The sequence below is a fragment of the Rattus rattus genome, chromosome 10 (genome assembly GCF_011064425.1).
Source record: "Rattus rattus isolate New Zealand chromosome 10, Rrattus_CSIRO_v1, whole genome shotgun sequence".
Classification (NCBI taxonomy): Eukaryota; Metazoa; Chordata; class Mammalia; order Rodentia; family Muridae; genus Rattus; species Rattus rattus.
Genome location: NC_046163.1, coordinates 59,493,879 through 59,506,550, shown reverse-complemented (window position 1 = coordinate 59,506,550; position 12,672 = coordinate 59,493,879). Strand labels below are relative to the sequence as shown.

The window sequence follows — 12,672 nt, the reverse complement described above, 5'->3', positions numbered from 1 at the left end:
GTGCTCAGAGATATATGCTCTCAGCTGCTGCCCTAGGTGCTTGCTACCTCTGCACCATCATAATGGACAGCTATCCCTCTGGAACCGTGAGACCCAAATAAACCCTTCTGCATGTGCCTTGGTCATGCGTTTTATCATAGGAAAGTAACTGACAGTACCTTAGGCATGTCTCCCTCATAAATCTCTTAGAACTTTCTCTGTGGACCATGCTGGCCTCAAACTCAGAGATCTTTCTGCCTCTGTCTCCTAAGCACTGGGATTAAAAGTGTGCGTCATCGCATCCACCCAAATCCAACTTTCTGAACAACCATTTAAAGCTTGTAAATTACTCTTTGAATAATTTCCCTTAAAAACACCAATAACCAGAGGCTCCTACATATAGCCGTTGCAAAAAACTCCTACGCACAATTCTCCCTTGAAAAGGCCAAGAAGCCCATACTCACACTTGTGTTCTATCTTCTTTCTCTGAGCACCTCTCTATTAACCGCTGTGCTTAAGAGTGTTAAAACGATCTTTTAATAAATTCCAATTCTGCTTCATATACGTTTGTCCTGAAATTATTTTCTGCAACAAAGTCATGAATCTTGTATATTCCTGAGAAGACGTACCTATGGGGAAAAGTTCTTAGGCTGCAGACTAAGTTTTACACTATCCTGGGCTTACAGTGTGAGACTCTCTCTTTCAGAACAGAACAAACAAACAAACAAAAACCGCGAACACACTGCGGTTCCCAAACTTTCTTATTTTGAGACAGCATCTTACTGGTTGGACCTGCTGCCTTTGAACTCTTCCTCAATCATCCCTGTCTCGGTTTCCCGAATACTTAAAGTATAAGTTTTTTCCTGCTTTTCCTGGCTTGGCATCAAGTTTGCTTGCTTGTGAGAGTCTGCGCAGCCGCAAAGAATGAAGTCCGTGTCCGTTTGCTCAGTTGGGAACCAATAAAGTTGAATGTCTTCAAAGCGGGCCTAGCAGCTTAGGCATTGCTGGGCAGTCCCGAAAAGGAGCCAGACTGGAAACTCGCGCGCACTTCCAGGTCTTCCCGAATTCCTTAACAGCGCGGTCCTCCCTACTCGCGGAGCTTTCGTGTTGAGCAGAAGTTGCGGGGGGAACTTCCGATGTCGCAGGACCACGCGTGGGCGGAGCTTCCGGTGCGGCGGAGAGGGAGGCTGCTGCAGTCTTCCCCGGTAACGTGAGACATCAGCCCCAGGCAGTGGGAGCATGAAGCCCAGACCCGCGGTTTTCGTAGACAGGAAACTGAAGCAACGAGTCATTCAGGTGCGTGTGTATCTGAGGACACTGCAACTCCATTTTCGCGTGGCTGAGTGGCCTGGTGCCTCAGGCCGCCGCTAGGTTCCGGCATGGTCTGTGGATGTTTCCACAGTGGAGGTCCACAACGGCCTATCTTCCCCTTTGAGAGCAGGATTCGGACCTCTTCATGAGGACGGGGGGGTTTCTTCCAGTGCCATAATTCAAACATTAATTGCCGTTCTCCAGAGTTTGCGGGGACCGTAGGGACCGTAGGGAACAGTAAAACAGGCCCAGGAGCCTGGATACTTTGCCGGCGTTTTTCTTATTTTTATAACTAGGGAGCACTGTGTGATGGATGCCTTCAGTGGAGCAGTCACCAATACGAATTAAAGGGAAGGAGAGACTTGGATTCTTTTCCGTCGCCCTGCCTAGCCTGGAACTCGCTCTGTGGACCAGACTAGTTTTGAATTCATAGAGACCCATCTGCCTCTGCTTCAGTGCTGGGTTAAAGGCTTCACCAACCACGCCCCGCAAGGCATTTGTATTTGTTTCCCATTTTTCACTGGTGGAGTTGCAGAGTTTTTCAAATTGGAGTTTCAACAACTTCGCATGTTTTTCCTTTACCTGCCGCCCTTGGGTCTTTTGGGGTCCGAAAGTTCTCTTAAGTTCTCAATCCCTTGTGCTTCCTGTCTCCCTTTTTTTCTTCGTACTCTTCTTATTCCCATATTTTCTGCTGAATCTCATTCAACCTAACACCTTTAAATAGGAGATATGTACTTTGCCACCCAAATTTGTTTGGTTTTGTTTTCTTTTTGCTTTCCGAGTCAGGGTTTCTCTGTGTTGCCCAGGCTGTTCTGGGACTCACTCTGTAGATCAGGCTGGCTTCGGCCTTCTTAGTTTTGGGAATGAAGGTGTCACGGTCCACCACCAACCAGCCATAGAGTTCTTTACCCAAAGGGTGTACTTACCTATTTTTTGTTACTGTTTTGAGACAAGGTCTCTTGAATTCTTTATAGCCAGCTTCCTAGTTACCGCTCCTCAGTGACTGGTAGCTGTCTCCAGCCCCAGATTTTGCCTTTAAAAAAAAAAAAAAAAAATTAAGTATTTTGTCGATGCCCAAACCGACACAGCACCGAGAACAACCGGGTATAAGCCTGCGGGATTAAAAAACACACACACAGGGTTGGGAATTTAGCTCAGTGGTAGAGCGCTTGCCTAGCAAGCACAAGGCCGTGGGTTTGGTCCCCAGCTCCGGAAAAAAAGAAGAAAAAAAAAAAACAAACCACACACACACACACACACACACACACACACACACACACACACACACACACGTGGGTTATTCCTGTTAAGAAAGAATGCCCACTCTGTGGCTTTATTTTTCGAATATATACCCCAAGTTGACCAGGTGGAAAAATCTAGGAAGCACAGTGGGAAATCCCGGCTCAAGTCTTCGGTAACAAAAGACCGAATTTGTGCCCCCAATTTGCTGGGGAGAAATCCAGGAAGACCAGCCTACGTCTCAAAAACAAAAGACGGGGAAGACAAAAGACAGGAACAAATTGACCAGGTGTGTCCTTACGGGGCCAGACTGTTCCATAGTTAGGAACAAAAGGTTTCCATTTGGATCAGCAGGACTCAGCAGGGGTCAAACCCTGCAGGGGACCCAGAAGGGTCTGCCAAGGGGGGTGAAACACTGCAGAGGCCCAGGAGACTCTGACATTGACAGTATTTTTATTTTATTAACGTTTTATTTTATATGCTTTGATGTTTTGCCTGCACGTATGTCTGCGTGAGGGCGTCAGATCCTCTAGGACTAGAGTTATGGACAGTTGTGAGCTGCCATGTGGTTGCTGGGAATTGACACCACCTTCCATCTAATCATTAAAGCGTAAAAGTTCAATTGTGTTGGGGGTCCAGGAGTCACCCCACAGACTACACAAACACCCCTCTCAGTTAGATAGAGATGGTTTATTGCACGTGATTTCTGGCTATCCTGAAACTCTTTTTGTAGACCAAACTTGCCTCAAACTCACAGAGATTTGACTGCTTTGCCTCCCGAGTGCTTGGATGAAAGATGTGCGCTACCCAGGTCTGGCTGATGTGGCATTAAAAAAAAAATTCTGTTCATGATAGGCTTCTTTATTTTGTGGTACACTTTATTGCTGGAGAATTTATATTGAAGTATGTGTTGGAGTAACACAACCTCTTGTTTCCTGGTTTCTTGGTTGAAATGTCTAAGTTAATTGTCATTTTATTTTTTAGTACCTCAGTAGTAATAGATGTGGCAAATATGTGGACACTGGAATCTTAGCATCCGACTTGCAAAGAATGTACAGGTAAAGAAGTATACTCTTTTTTTTTTTTTTTTTTTTAAGATTTATTTATTTATTATATTTATATAATACACTGTAGCTGTCTTCAGATACACCAGAAGAGGGCACCAGACCTGATTATAGATGGTTGTGAGCCACCATGTGGTTGCTGGGAATTGAACTCAGGACCTCTGGAAGAGCAGTCGGTGTTCTTAACTGCTGAGCCATCTCTCCAGCCCAAGAAGTATACTCTTAAATCCTTGCTTTTTTTTACTTTTTTTTTTTAACTTTTTTTAAGCTTCCCCTTATAAATATTCCATCTTCCTTAATTTTTAATTGATATCAGTGGTGGCTGGCATTACCTTATCAATTCATAAACCTGGATCTTAAGTCAGTTATATATATACATCTATACTCACTTATTATAAGCAGTGTTGATTCCTTTTACCAGAGAAAATGGCTTTTTTTTTTTAAGGATTTATTTTATGTATATTAATTAGTACTCTGTTGCTCTCTTCAGACACACCAGAAGAGGGCAGTAGATTCCATTACAGATGGCTGTGAGCCACCATGTGGTTGCTGAGATTTGAACTCAGGACCTCTGGAAGAGCAGTCAGTGCTCTTAACCACTGAGCCATCTGTCCAGCCCAAGAAATGGCTTCTTTTTATCCTTTAATACCTCTTTGATTGGCCAGGAGATAGAGCTACTGCTATAATACTTTTCTGTTTCATCAGAAAATTAAAGCAATCAAGCATTTGTTCAACTTTCAGACTTGGTCAAGGAATGAATGTAAGTCAAGCCTGGTAGCTATCTCTTATCCTAACACCTAGAAAACTGAGGAAGGGAGATTTCAGGTTGAATAAAAACAATAATAAAATCTCTCAATTTGTAAGGTATTCTTAAAAAGTTCAATTCTTTTAAAATTATTCAAAATGGAGCATAGCCCCCAAATGCTATGTTTTCGTTTTTTTGTTTTGTTTTATTTTTAATGTTCTATATATTCTTAGGTCTTTAAAAAATTAGATTTGTCATTGTGTTTAGTCTTACTTTGACAGTTGTTTAATTGGAGTTTTAGGGCAAAAACCTGGCTTTAGCAGCCTAGCAGGCTAGGTTCTTCCTAGTCCACCAGATAAAGATGGGGAATGAGAGAAATAAAGAAAGGAGACTTAATTGGCACACTGGGAAGAGGAACAGATAGAAGGGTCCAGTGCCCCTGTTTGTCTTCGGGATACTGAGTGGAGCCTTAGGACAGTGGAGTAAGAGATATGATTAATTAAACAATTTTGGTCAAGGTGTCAGTAGTTGATCATTATTTCAATTCTTCCTCCATAAGGGTCTGAAATTGGCTTTGTCAGCCTTTGAAGGAATTAATCTGACCCTGTAAAACGATTACTTTTCAGAGTGTAGTGTGAACCATCATAAATAATTATTCTTATTTGGGGTATAGTTTGTGCTATACCCAGCCTTTGCCATTCCTAGAATCAAAAGTGATTATAGGTTTAAAAACACCATTTTTGTGTTTTAGCCTTGTAGGGTGTGATGGTTTATATATGTTTGGCTCAGGGAGTGGCGCTATTTGGAGGTGTGGCCTTGTTGGAGTAGGTGTGTCACTGTGGGTGTGGGCTTTAAGACCCTCATATCAACTGCCTGGAGTTTAGTATTCTGCTAGCAGCCTTCAGAGCAAGATGTAGAACTCTCAGCTCCTCCAGCCCCACATCTGCCTGGATGCTGCCATGCTCCTGCCTTGATGATAATAGACTGAACCTCTGAACCTGTAAGCCAGCCCCAATTAAATGTTGTCCCTTATAAGACTTGCCTTTGGTCAAGGTGTCTGCTCACAGCAGTAAAACCCTTAGGGGGGCCTGAGAATGATTATGTATCCTTGGCGTTTGGACAGACACTTACTGAGTGATGATTGTCCTCAGTAGAAGTCTGATACAAGTGGAAATAAGGGAGGAAATGCCAGCTTTTTATCGTACTCTTAGTTAATAATGTGGATCCAATTACAGAGTCTCAGCCTCTAAGCCAAGACAGCTTTGTAAACCACGAGTGTACTCTGTGTATGCATACAAGTGTGCACGTGTACATCTACCGAATCATGCATGTGGAAGTCAGAGGACAACTTGGAGTTGTCTCCTTCCGCCTTTACATGGGTTTCAGAGATCAGATTCAGGTGGTTGGGCTTACATGGCAAACAGCTGTATCTGCTGCACCGTCTCACTGCCTTCTGTTTGTTATACTTGTCGCTGTTTTATGTTTTATTTAGTCATTTCTAGTTCATCTTTTCTTTGTAAGGCAAGGTCGTCAAACTCAGTTCTCCTGCCTCAGCTTCCAGAGTGCAGGGATCGCAGGTGTGTTCTGACAGGCTTGACTGAGTTAACTAAGCACACTCTAGGAAAGAATTATTCTTGGGCTAGTAGTGCCGTTTAGTTGGGGAAGTGATTGTTCAGGATAAAAAAGCCCTAGGTCCTCTCTACAACATCCCAGCTATAAAAAAAGATGAGGCTGATGGTGAATGCCTCTAATTCCAGTGTCCAGGGGGTGACAGCAGGAATTCAGGTTGATAGCAAGTCAGAGGCCAATCTTGGCTGAATAAGCTTGCCTTTTAAGAGAGGTAGGGGAGTGACTCGGAGTGTTGACTTCACACTGGTGGGCCTTGCTAGCTGTAAATTATTCTTACCTTTACTTACTTGTCTTGAATGTTGTGTTTTTTTCCACTTGAGTATGACTGCTTAATAATGGTGTCACAGCTTCATAGTTTCCATTTAAAATAACTAAGTACCTGTTTTGTTTTTTTCTTTGTGTCCATGTTCACATGTGTCGTCTGCACACATCTTGGCACTCCTCTGCCTTGTTTGAGTCGAGCTTTTTTTTTTTTTTTTTTTTTGGTTTATTTGTCTTGTGTCAGCCCCCACCCCACCCCCGTCTTATCCTATCCCATACTGTGTCTATCCCACCCCAGCACCCCCAAACACACACACACACACACACACACACACACACACACACACACACACACACACACACAGTTTCTCTGTGTAGTTCTTGCTGTCCTGGAACACTCTGTAGACCAGGCTGTCCTCAAACTCACCCATCTGCCATCTGCCCTCTGCCTCCTGAGTGATAAGGATTAAAGGCATACACCACCACATGTGGCCTTGGTTTTGTCTTTTACGTGTATTTATCTTATGTGTTTGTGTGTACTTGTGTGTATTTAGTGCATGTCTTTGTATTACATGTGTGATGTCAGATCTCCTGGAACTGGATAGATAGTTGTGAACTGCCATTTGGATGCTAGAATTTGAACCCAGGCCCTGTGGAAAAGCAGACAGTGCTGTAAACCTGAGGCATTTTTCCAACACTACCTGGCCTGCCAGTTTCTGGGAATTTAGTCACTACTTTGTCTCCGTGTATCTGTCTTTGAGAGTCTGACTCAGGTCCTCACACTTGCACAGCAAGCACTCTTACCTACTGAGCCATCTTCTTAGTCCCAAGTATCTTATCTTTAGCATACAAATAAACATTTAAACTTGAATTTAATAATGAAGAAATGTGAGCTAAATCTAGATAAGGAATATTTAAGAAATTAGCTGACCCATTTTCTTCTAAAATGTCAATTTCAGCTAGACCTAGTGGCCTATATTTATAATCTCAGTACTTCCTTGGAATCTTGAGATTGAGTCTAGCCTTGTTGTAAGACCCCATAGTAGCTCAGGAGCGCAACCCACAGAGCACAGATTGACAAAGTGACCACTGCAATAGCAAGAGGGTATAAGGTTTTTAATCCATGTACGTGGGGTTGCTCATCCATGCAGGGAGAGGCAACCCAAACCTAAAAAGCACACAACTTTTATTCCTTACAGAGTGCAGACTTCAGCAACAGGGTTAGCTGGCCTTTTCTCATTGGTGGTGCACAGGACAAAGGATCTGGTCAGGTATTGGCTGGCCTGCTCAATGGGCTGTTCTTGGCTCAGTTAGTCACTTTCCTCATCCAGCCCTGTACCTGGCCTTGGAGAATCACTGGGAAAGGGCTAAGTTGGCATGTCTCTTAGAGGGGGCATGAACTGGGTGGTCTGGCAGGGTCAGGATGACATCTTGCCGTTGTTCTTGGAATCTACCTCAGGGAGGGATAAAGGAAACAGTTGTTTTTGTTTTGGCTAGTTTCCATTAAGCCTTGTCACTCTGACCAAGGTCTCACCAACACCTTTCTCCTGTATTCCCAGAACTTCATTCTTACAGCTTTGTTTCTTGCATCTATGAAACTTATTTCTTCAGCCTGAACTACTAAGCACCATTGTCTCAAATATCGAAAACAAAACAAAAAAAGTCAGTGTAATTGGACTGTAGAACCAGTTAATCCCAGCATTCTGGAAGCAGATGGATTCCTTAGCAAAGACAAAACCAGCCAGGGTTAGAAGACCCTGGTCTTGAGTCTGAGACAAAGTGCCCCATTTTGGTCTCAGAGTAGCACATGACAGTTTGCCAATATAACTAATAATATTTAGTGAAAAAATATTTGTGAAAACTGTGTGCTAAAATTTTTTCTTTCCCCAGTGTAGATTATGGTCGAAGAAAAAGAAATGCTTTTAGAATTCAGGTGGAAAAAGGTGAGTCTTTCACTGTTTGAGCATAATTGTCTGACACAGAGAAACAATTATTTTAACTCTTGGCATGGTATTGTCTCCTTGTTTCAGTGTTTAACATAATTAGTAGTGAGAAAGAACATAAGAGTCTTAAAGAACTAGAAGATGGACATCTGGCAAAAAGAGCAAGACACGATGAAGATGATGAGTAAGTATTGCAGAGTGCCGCTCCTGAGGCCTCACGCACGCACGCACACTCACACTCACGCACACTCACACTCACGCACACTCACAGAGGTCGGTGGTTCTTCTTGGCCAGCCGTGCAGCTGTGCTGAGCATTTCCTGCCTTACATTGTTTCCTCCATGTTGATGGCTCTGTAGTCCCTAGAGGGTTTTGACTGTGCTGTCAGTAACTTGAGTGGTCATTTCTGTTTCACAAACCCCATCGGGCATGTGAGGAAGTGAGTGAAGATGTCAGTCTTTCTCGCTCCTCCTTAGGTCCCTTACGAGTGTTTCTTAGTGTGGTGTAGAGCTTTACTGTGAGCTTTACATGTGGTGCTAACCTTCTGTGCTGTGTTGTGTTGCCAAATGCAGTTGTCTCACCTTTCTCATCCTTTGCTTTTATATGATACTATGTACATTAAATGTTTAAATATGTTATGGTGAAACACTCGTGTTAAGTGAAAACATGGGGCTGGAGAGATGGCTCAGTGGTTAAGAGCACTGGCTGCTCTTCCAGAGGTCCTGAGTTCAATTCCCAGCAACCACATGGTGGCTCACAACCATCTGTAATGGGATCTGATGCCCTCTTCTGCTGTGTCTGAAGAACAGTGTACATATATACACAAAATAAATAAATCTTTAAAAAAAGAAAAAAGAGAAGAAAACATTTCTAGAGCTGGAGCGATAGCTCAGTCCTTCCAGAGGAAGCAGATTTGATCCCAGGACTTACATGGGGCCTTCAGCTGTCTGTAACTATAGTTCCAAGGTATCCACCCCACATGGCCTCTTGGTACTCCGCACACATGGTACTCATGCATGCATTTAGGCAGAACACATATACACTTTAAAAAACCACAAAATATTCAGTGAGATAATCCTTTTTATTGGTAGGTAAGAAAGCTGACACTTAGAGGCATTAAGCACAGGTTCTAGCTGGTTAAAATGGATTCCTAGTTTAGTTTTGAGGCAGCATCTCTCTGTGTCTCACTGTGTAGTTCTGGATATCCTTAAACTCTATGTAGATCAGGGTGGCGTCAACCTGCAGAGATCAGCCTTCCTCTGCTTTCTTTCTTTTTTTTTTTTTTTTTTTTTTTTTTTTTTTTTTTTTTTTTTTTTCGGGCTGTGGACTGAACCCAGGGCCTTGTGCTTCCCAGGCAAGTGCTCTACCACTGAGCTAAATCCCCAACCCCCTTCCTCTGCTTTCTAAGTGCTAGAACAAAGGCTTACACAACCATGCATGGCTGTTTAAAATAGATTTTTAAATTCCAAATTCTTTGATGATGATACCCCCCTTTTTTTCTTATTTTTACTATTTGTTTTGTTTTTTAATTTAAAAAACTTTAATGCAATATATTTTGATCATGTTTTTCCCCTTCTCCAGTTTTTCCTAGATTCTCCCTACTTCTTGTTTTTTGTTTTTGTTTTTGTTTTTAATATGGAAAGCTTCACGAATTTGCGTGTCATCCTTGTACGGGGCCATGCTCATCTTCTCTGTATTGTTCCAGCTTTAGTGTATGTGCTGCTGAAGCAGGCACCTCCTACTTTACCACCACTTTATGTTCCTTTTCTTCCTCCCTCCCAAACATAAAATGAAAATCAAAACAAAAAACTAATCAGACCAAAAAAAAAAAAAAAACAAAAAACTACAAAGAATCCTTGGAGTTCCTTTGGTGTTAGCCCCTGACTAGTCCCAGACATGGGGCTTTCTCTGGAGTGTGTTAATCTACCCAGTGGCAGACCAGTGGAGAACATTTTTTTTCCAAAGGGAGAAGTGGTTTTCTCTTTCCTAGTAGTTACCCTTTGGAATTAATGGCTCTTGTTCACTTCCCCATTTTAGTGCTGGGGTTTGGTCTGGTCTTGTGCATGCTGCCACAGTCTCTGAGTGCATGTGTGCGTCAGTCTGTTGTGTCTGGAAGACACTGTTTCTTTGGAGCCATCCACTGCCTCTGGCTCCTGAGTCTCTGCCTCCTCTTCTGTCTGCGTTGCTGAGTCTTGAGGGAGGATTTGCTGAAGACAATGCATTTGAAACTGAGTGCTCCAAAGCCTTGCAGCGCACAGATTCCCATCTCACGTAGGAAGGTGCATCTCTGATGATGGTTGAGCGATCCACTGACCTGAGGGCTTCACCTTTTTTTGTTTTAATTATTTATAGGAGTGAGTGTGCCTGTGATAGTGAATGCTGTATGAGTGTGGGTCCTCAAGGAGGCAAGAAGGGGTCATCAAATACCTAGAGAGCTGGAGTTAGAGGTCATGTGATAGGAACCAAATATGCTCTTCTGTAAGAGCAGTGAGTTGTAGTAACTGTTGTGGTGTCTCTCCAGCTCTCAGACCTTGGGCTCCTAGCTAGCGTTTTACCTTAATATATTGACTTCTTGGTATAGTAATTTTTTCAGGTTATTAGAGAAAGGACTTCAAAACTTTTTTTTTCATTCTTTTGTCTCTCTCTTTCTGAGGTACACTGAAAGCTATTCTGATGATGATTCAAACATGGAAGATTACCCAGATCCACAGGTAAGACAAACATTCAGTGAGGCCACTTTGATTTCTTTCTTTCTTTTTTATTTATTTTATGTATGTAAATACACTGTCGCTGTCTTCAGACACAGCAGAAGAGGGCATTAGGTCCCATTACAAATGGTTGTGAGCCACCATGTGGTTGCTGGGAATTGAACTCAGGACCTCCCCAATTCCTTGCTGTTTAAAATATTTATTTATCTTTATTTTATGTGTATCATATTTTACCTGCGTGTATATATGTACAGTATGCACATCTGGTGCCTGAGGGCAGATGAGGGCATACCCTTGAACTGGGCTTGGGAGCTACCATGTGGGGCCTTCAGTTTTCTGTAAGAGAAGCCAGTGTTCTTAACTGCTGAGCCATCTCCCCAGCCCCAATTTTTTTCTTACTCTTTAAGATCCTCTTTTAGGGGAAAAAAAGCCAAAAATAGAATAAAGGATCGTGTCTGTCTATATCAATACATAGTTGAATGCTTCCTGTACACACCATTGATGATTTAATCATTCTTCCAGTACTTATAAATCAGCTATATGAAGCAAATGGCCAAAACGAAAGGCAGATTAGAATGTTAAGGGAGGGTTGGGGATTTAGCTCAGTGGTAGAGCGCTTGCCTAGGAAGCGCAAGGCCCTGGGTTCGGTCCCCAGCTCGAAAAAAAAAAAAAAAAAAAAAAAAAGAATGTTAAGGGAGATAATAATAAAAAACCTCAGCAGGTTTGTGTGACCTTAATATCAGCACTTGGGAGGCAGAAGCAGGCAGATGTCTGAGTTCTAGGCCAGCCAGTCCTGTGTAATGAGTCTCTGTTTCAAAGACAGAAAAGGAGGAATGGCCATACTTCTTGCCAGCGAGGCAGTGTTGCTAATGGCAGGCCTAACTAACAGGTACATCAGAGATGCACCAGGTTACTTACAGTAGCTTCTCAGTCTTCTTCCTGGGTAAATGAGGCTCTGCGTTACTGACAAAGTGATTACAGGACTCCATTATATTTGATCCAGTGCCAGTTCATTTCCATACCTCTTGGTTTTTTTTTGTTTTTTTGTTTTTTTTTTCGGAGCTGGGGACCAAACCCAGGGCCTTGAGCTTGCTAGGCAAATGCTCTACCGCTGAGCTAAATCCCCAACCCTTACCTCTTGGTTTTATTTGACCACCAATTATCGGTTGGCTTGGTTCTCTGTTAACCAAGAGTGGTTATAGTAGTTTCGGATAGTAAGCGTTTGTTAGGGAGTTATCTAGCCGGCAACCTGTGTATTCTGAATATAAATGTTGTGAGAGAAGTTGTTTCAAGCAAAATACACAAAGCCTTTTGGTTTAGGTACTGGAGCTTTAATACTTGAGTAACTTACTGAAATCATGTTTCTGTCAGTCAGCAAATCACATGAACAGTTCCCTGCTCTCTTTGTATCGGAAAGGAAACTCTGATTCTGTTTCAACCACTCCAAAGTTGGAACAGAGAGAAGATGCCACTTCATCACCATTGCTGTCTTCTAAAACGGACTCCATGCCATTGAAGACCCCTGCCCGAGAACCTGAGGGAGGATGGTTTATTGACAAAACCCCAGGTGGACAGAAAGAAAGTCTTCCCTTGGACCTGTCAGATGACCAAAGCAACTGTAAAAAGCAGGATCCTGGGATTCAGGTATTTTAGTGAGAATTCCGTGTAGTTGGAGTAGAGTGCAGTCTTTTCACTGAATGTAGTATCAGGTGGGTGCTGTACTCTGTTTTTAAAGCATCACAAATACTTGGAAATACACAGACAACATCATCACTCTTGACTACTTCTGTCGTT

At 42.7% G+C, this 12,672-nt stretch overlaps 1 protein-coding gene and 1 non-coding gene across 9 annotated transcripts in view; one reads left to right on the top strand and one right to left on the bottom strand.

Annotated features, from left to right (window-relative positions):
* The first annotated feature begins 1,120 nt into the window (after window positions 1-1,120).
* Window positions 1,121-12,672, top strand: part of Nvl (nuclear VCP like) — a 51,317-nt gene continuing 39,765 nt past the window's right edge. For 2 of the 8 annotated variants that reach the window (XM_032914844.1, XM_032914846.1), the window contains exons 1-6: window positions 1,121-1,275; window positions 3,514-3,587; window positions 8,119-8,171; window positions 8,259-8,355; window positions 10,824-10,881; window positions 12,250-12,522. In XM_032914844.1, the coding sequence (XP_032770735.1) occupies window positions 1,219-1,275; window positions 3,514-3,587; window positions 8,119-8,171; window positions 8,259-8,355; window positions 10,824-10,881; window positions 12,250-12,522 (612 nt within the window). In that variant the 5' untranslated portion in view covers window positions 1,121-1,218. Of the gene's footprint in view, window positions 1,276-3,513; window positions 3,588-8,118; window positions 8,172-8,258; window positions 8,356-10,823; window positions 10,882-12,249; window positions 12,523-12,672 lie in introns of those variants that run through there. The other 6 variants (XM_032914845.1, XM_032914847.1, XM_032914848.1 and 3 more) reach the window with 6 other exon arrangements.
* On the bottom strand, window positions 9,800-9,905 carry LOC116911883. The gene has a single exon (XR_004389397.1). It is a non-coding gene; the product is annotated as a U6 spliceosomal RNA (small nuclear RNA).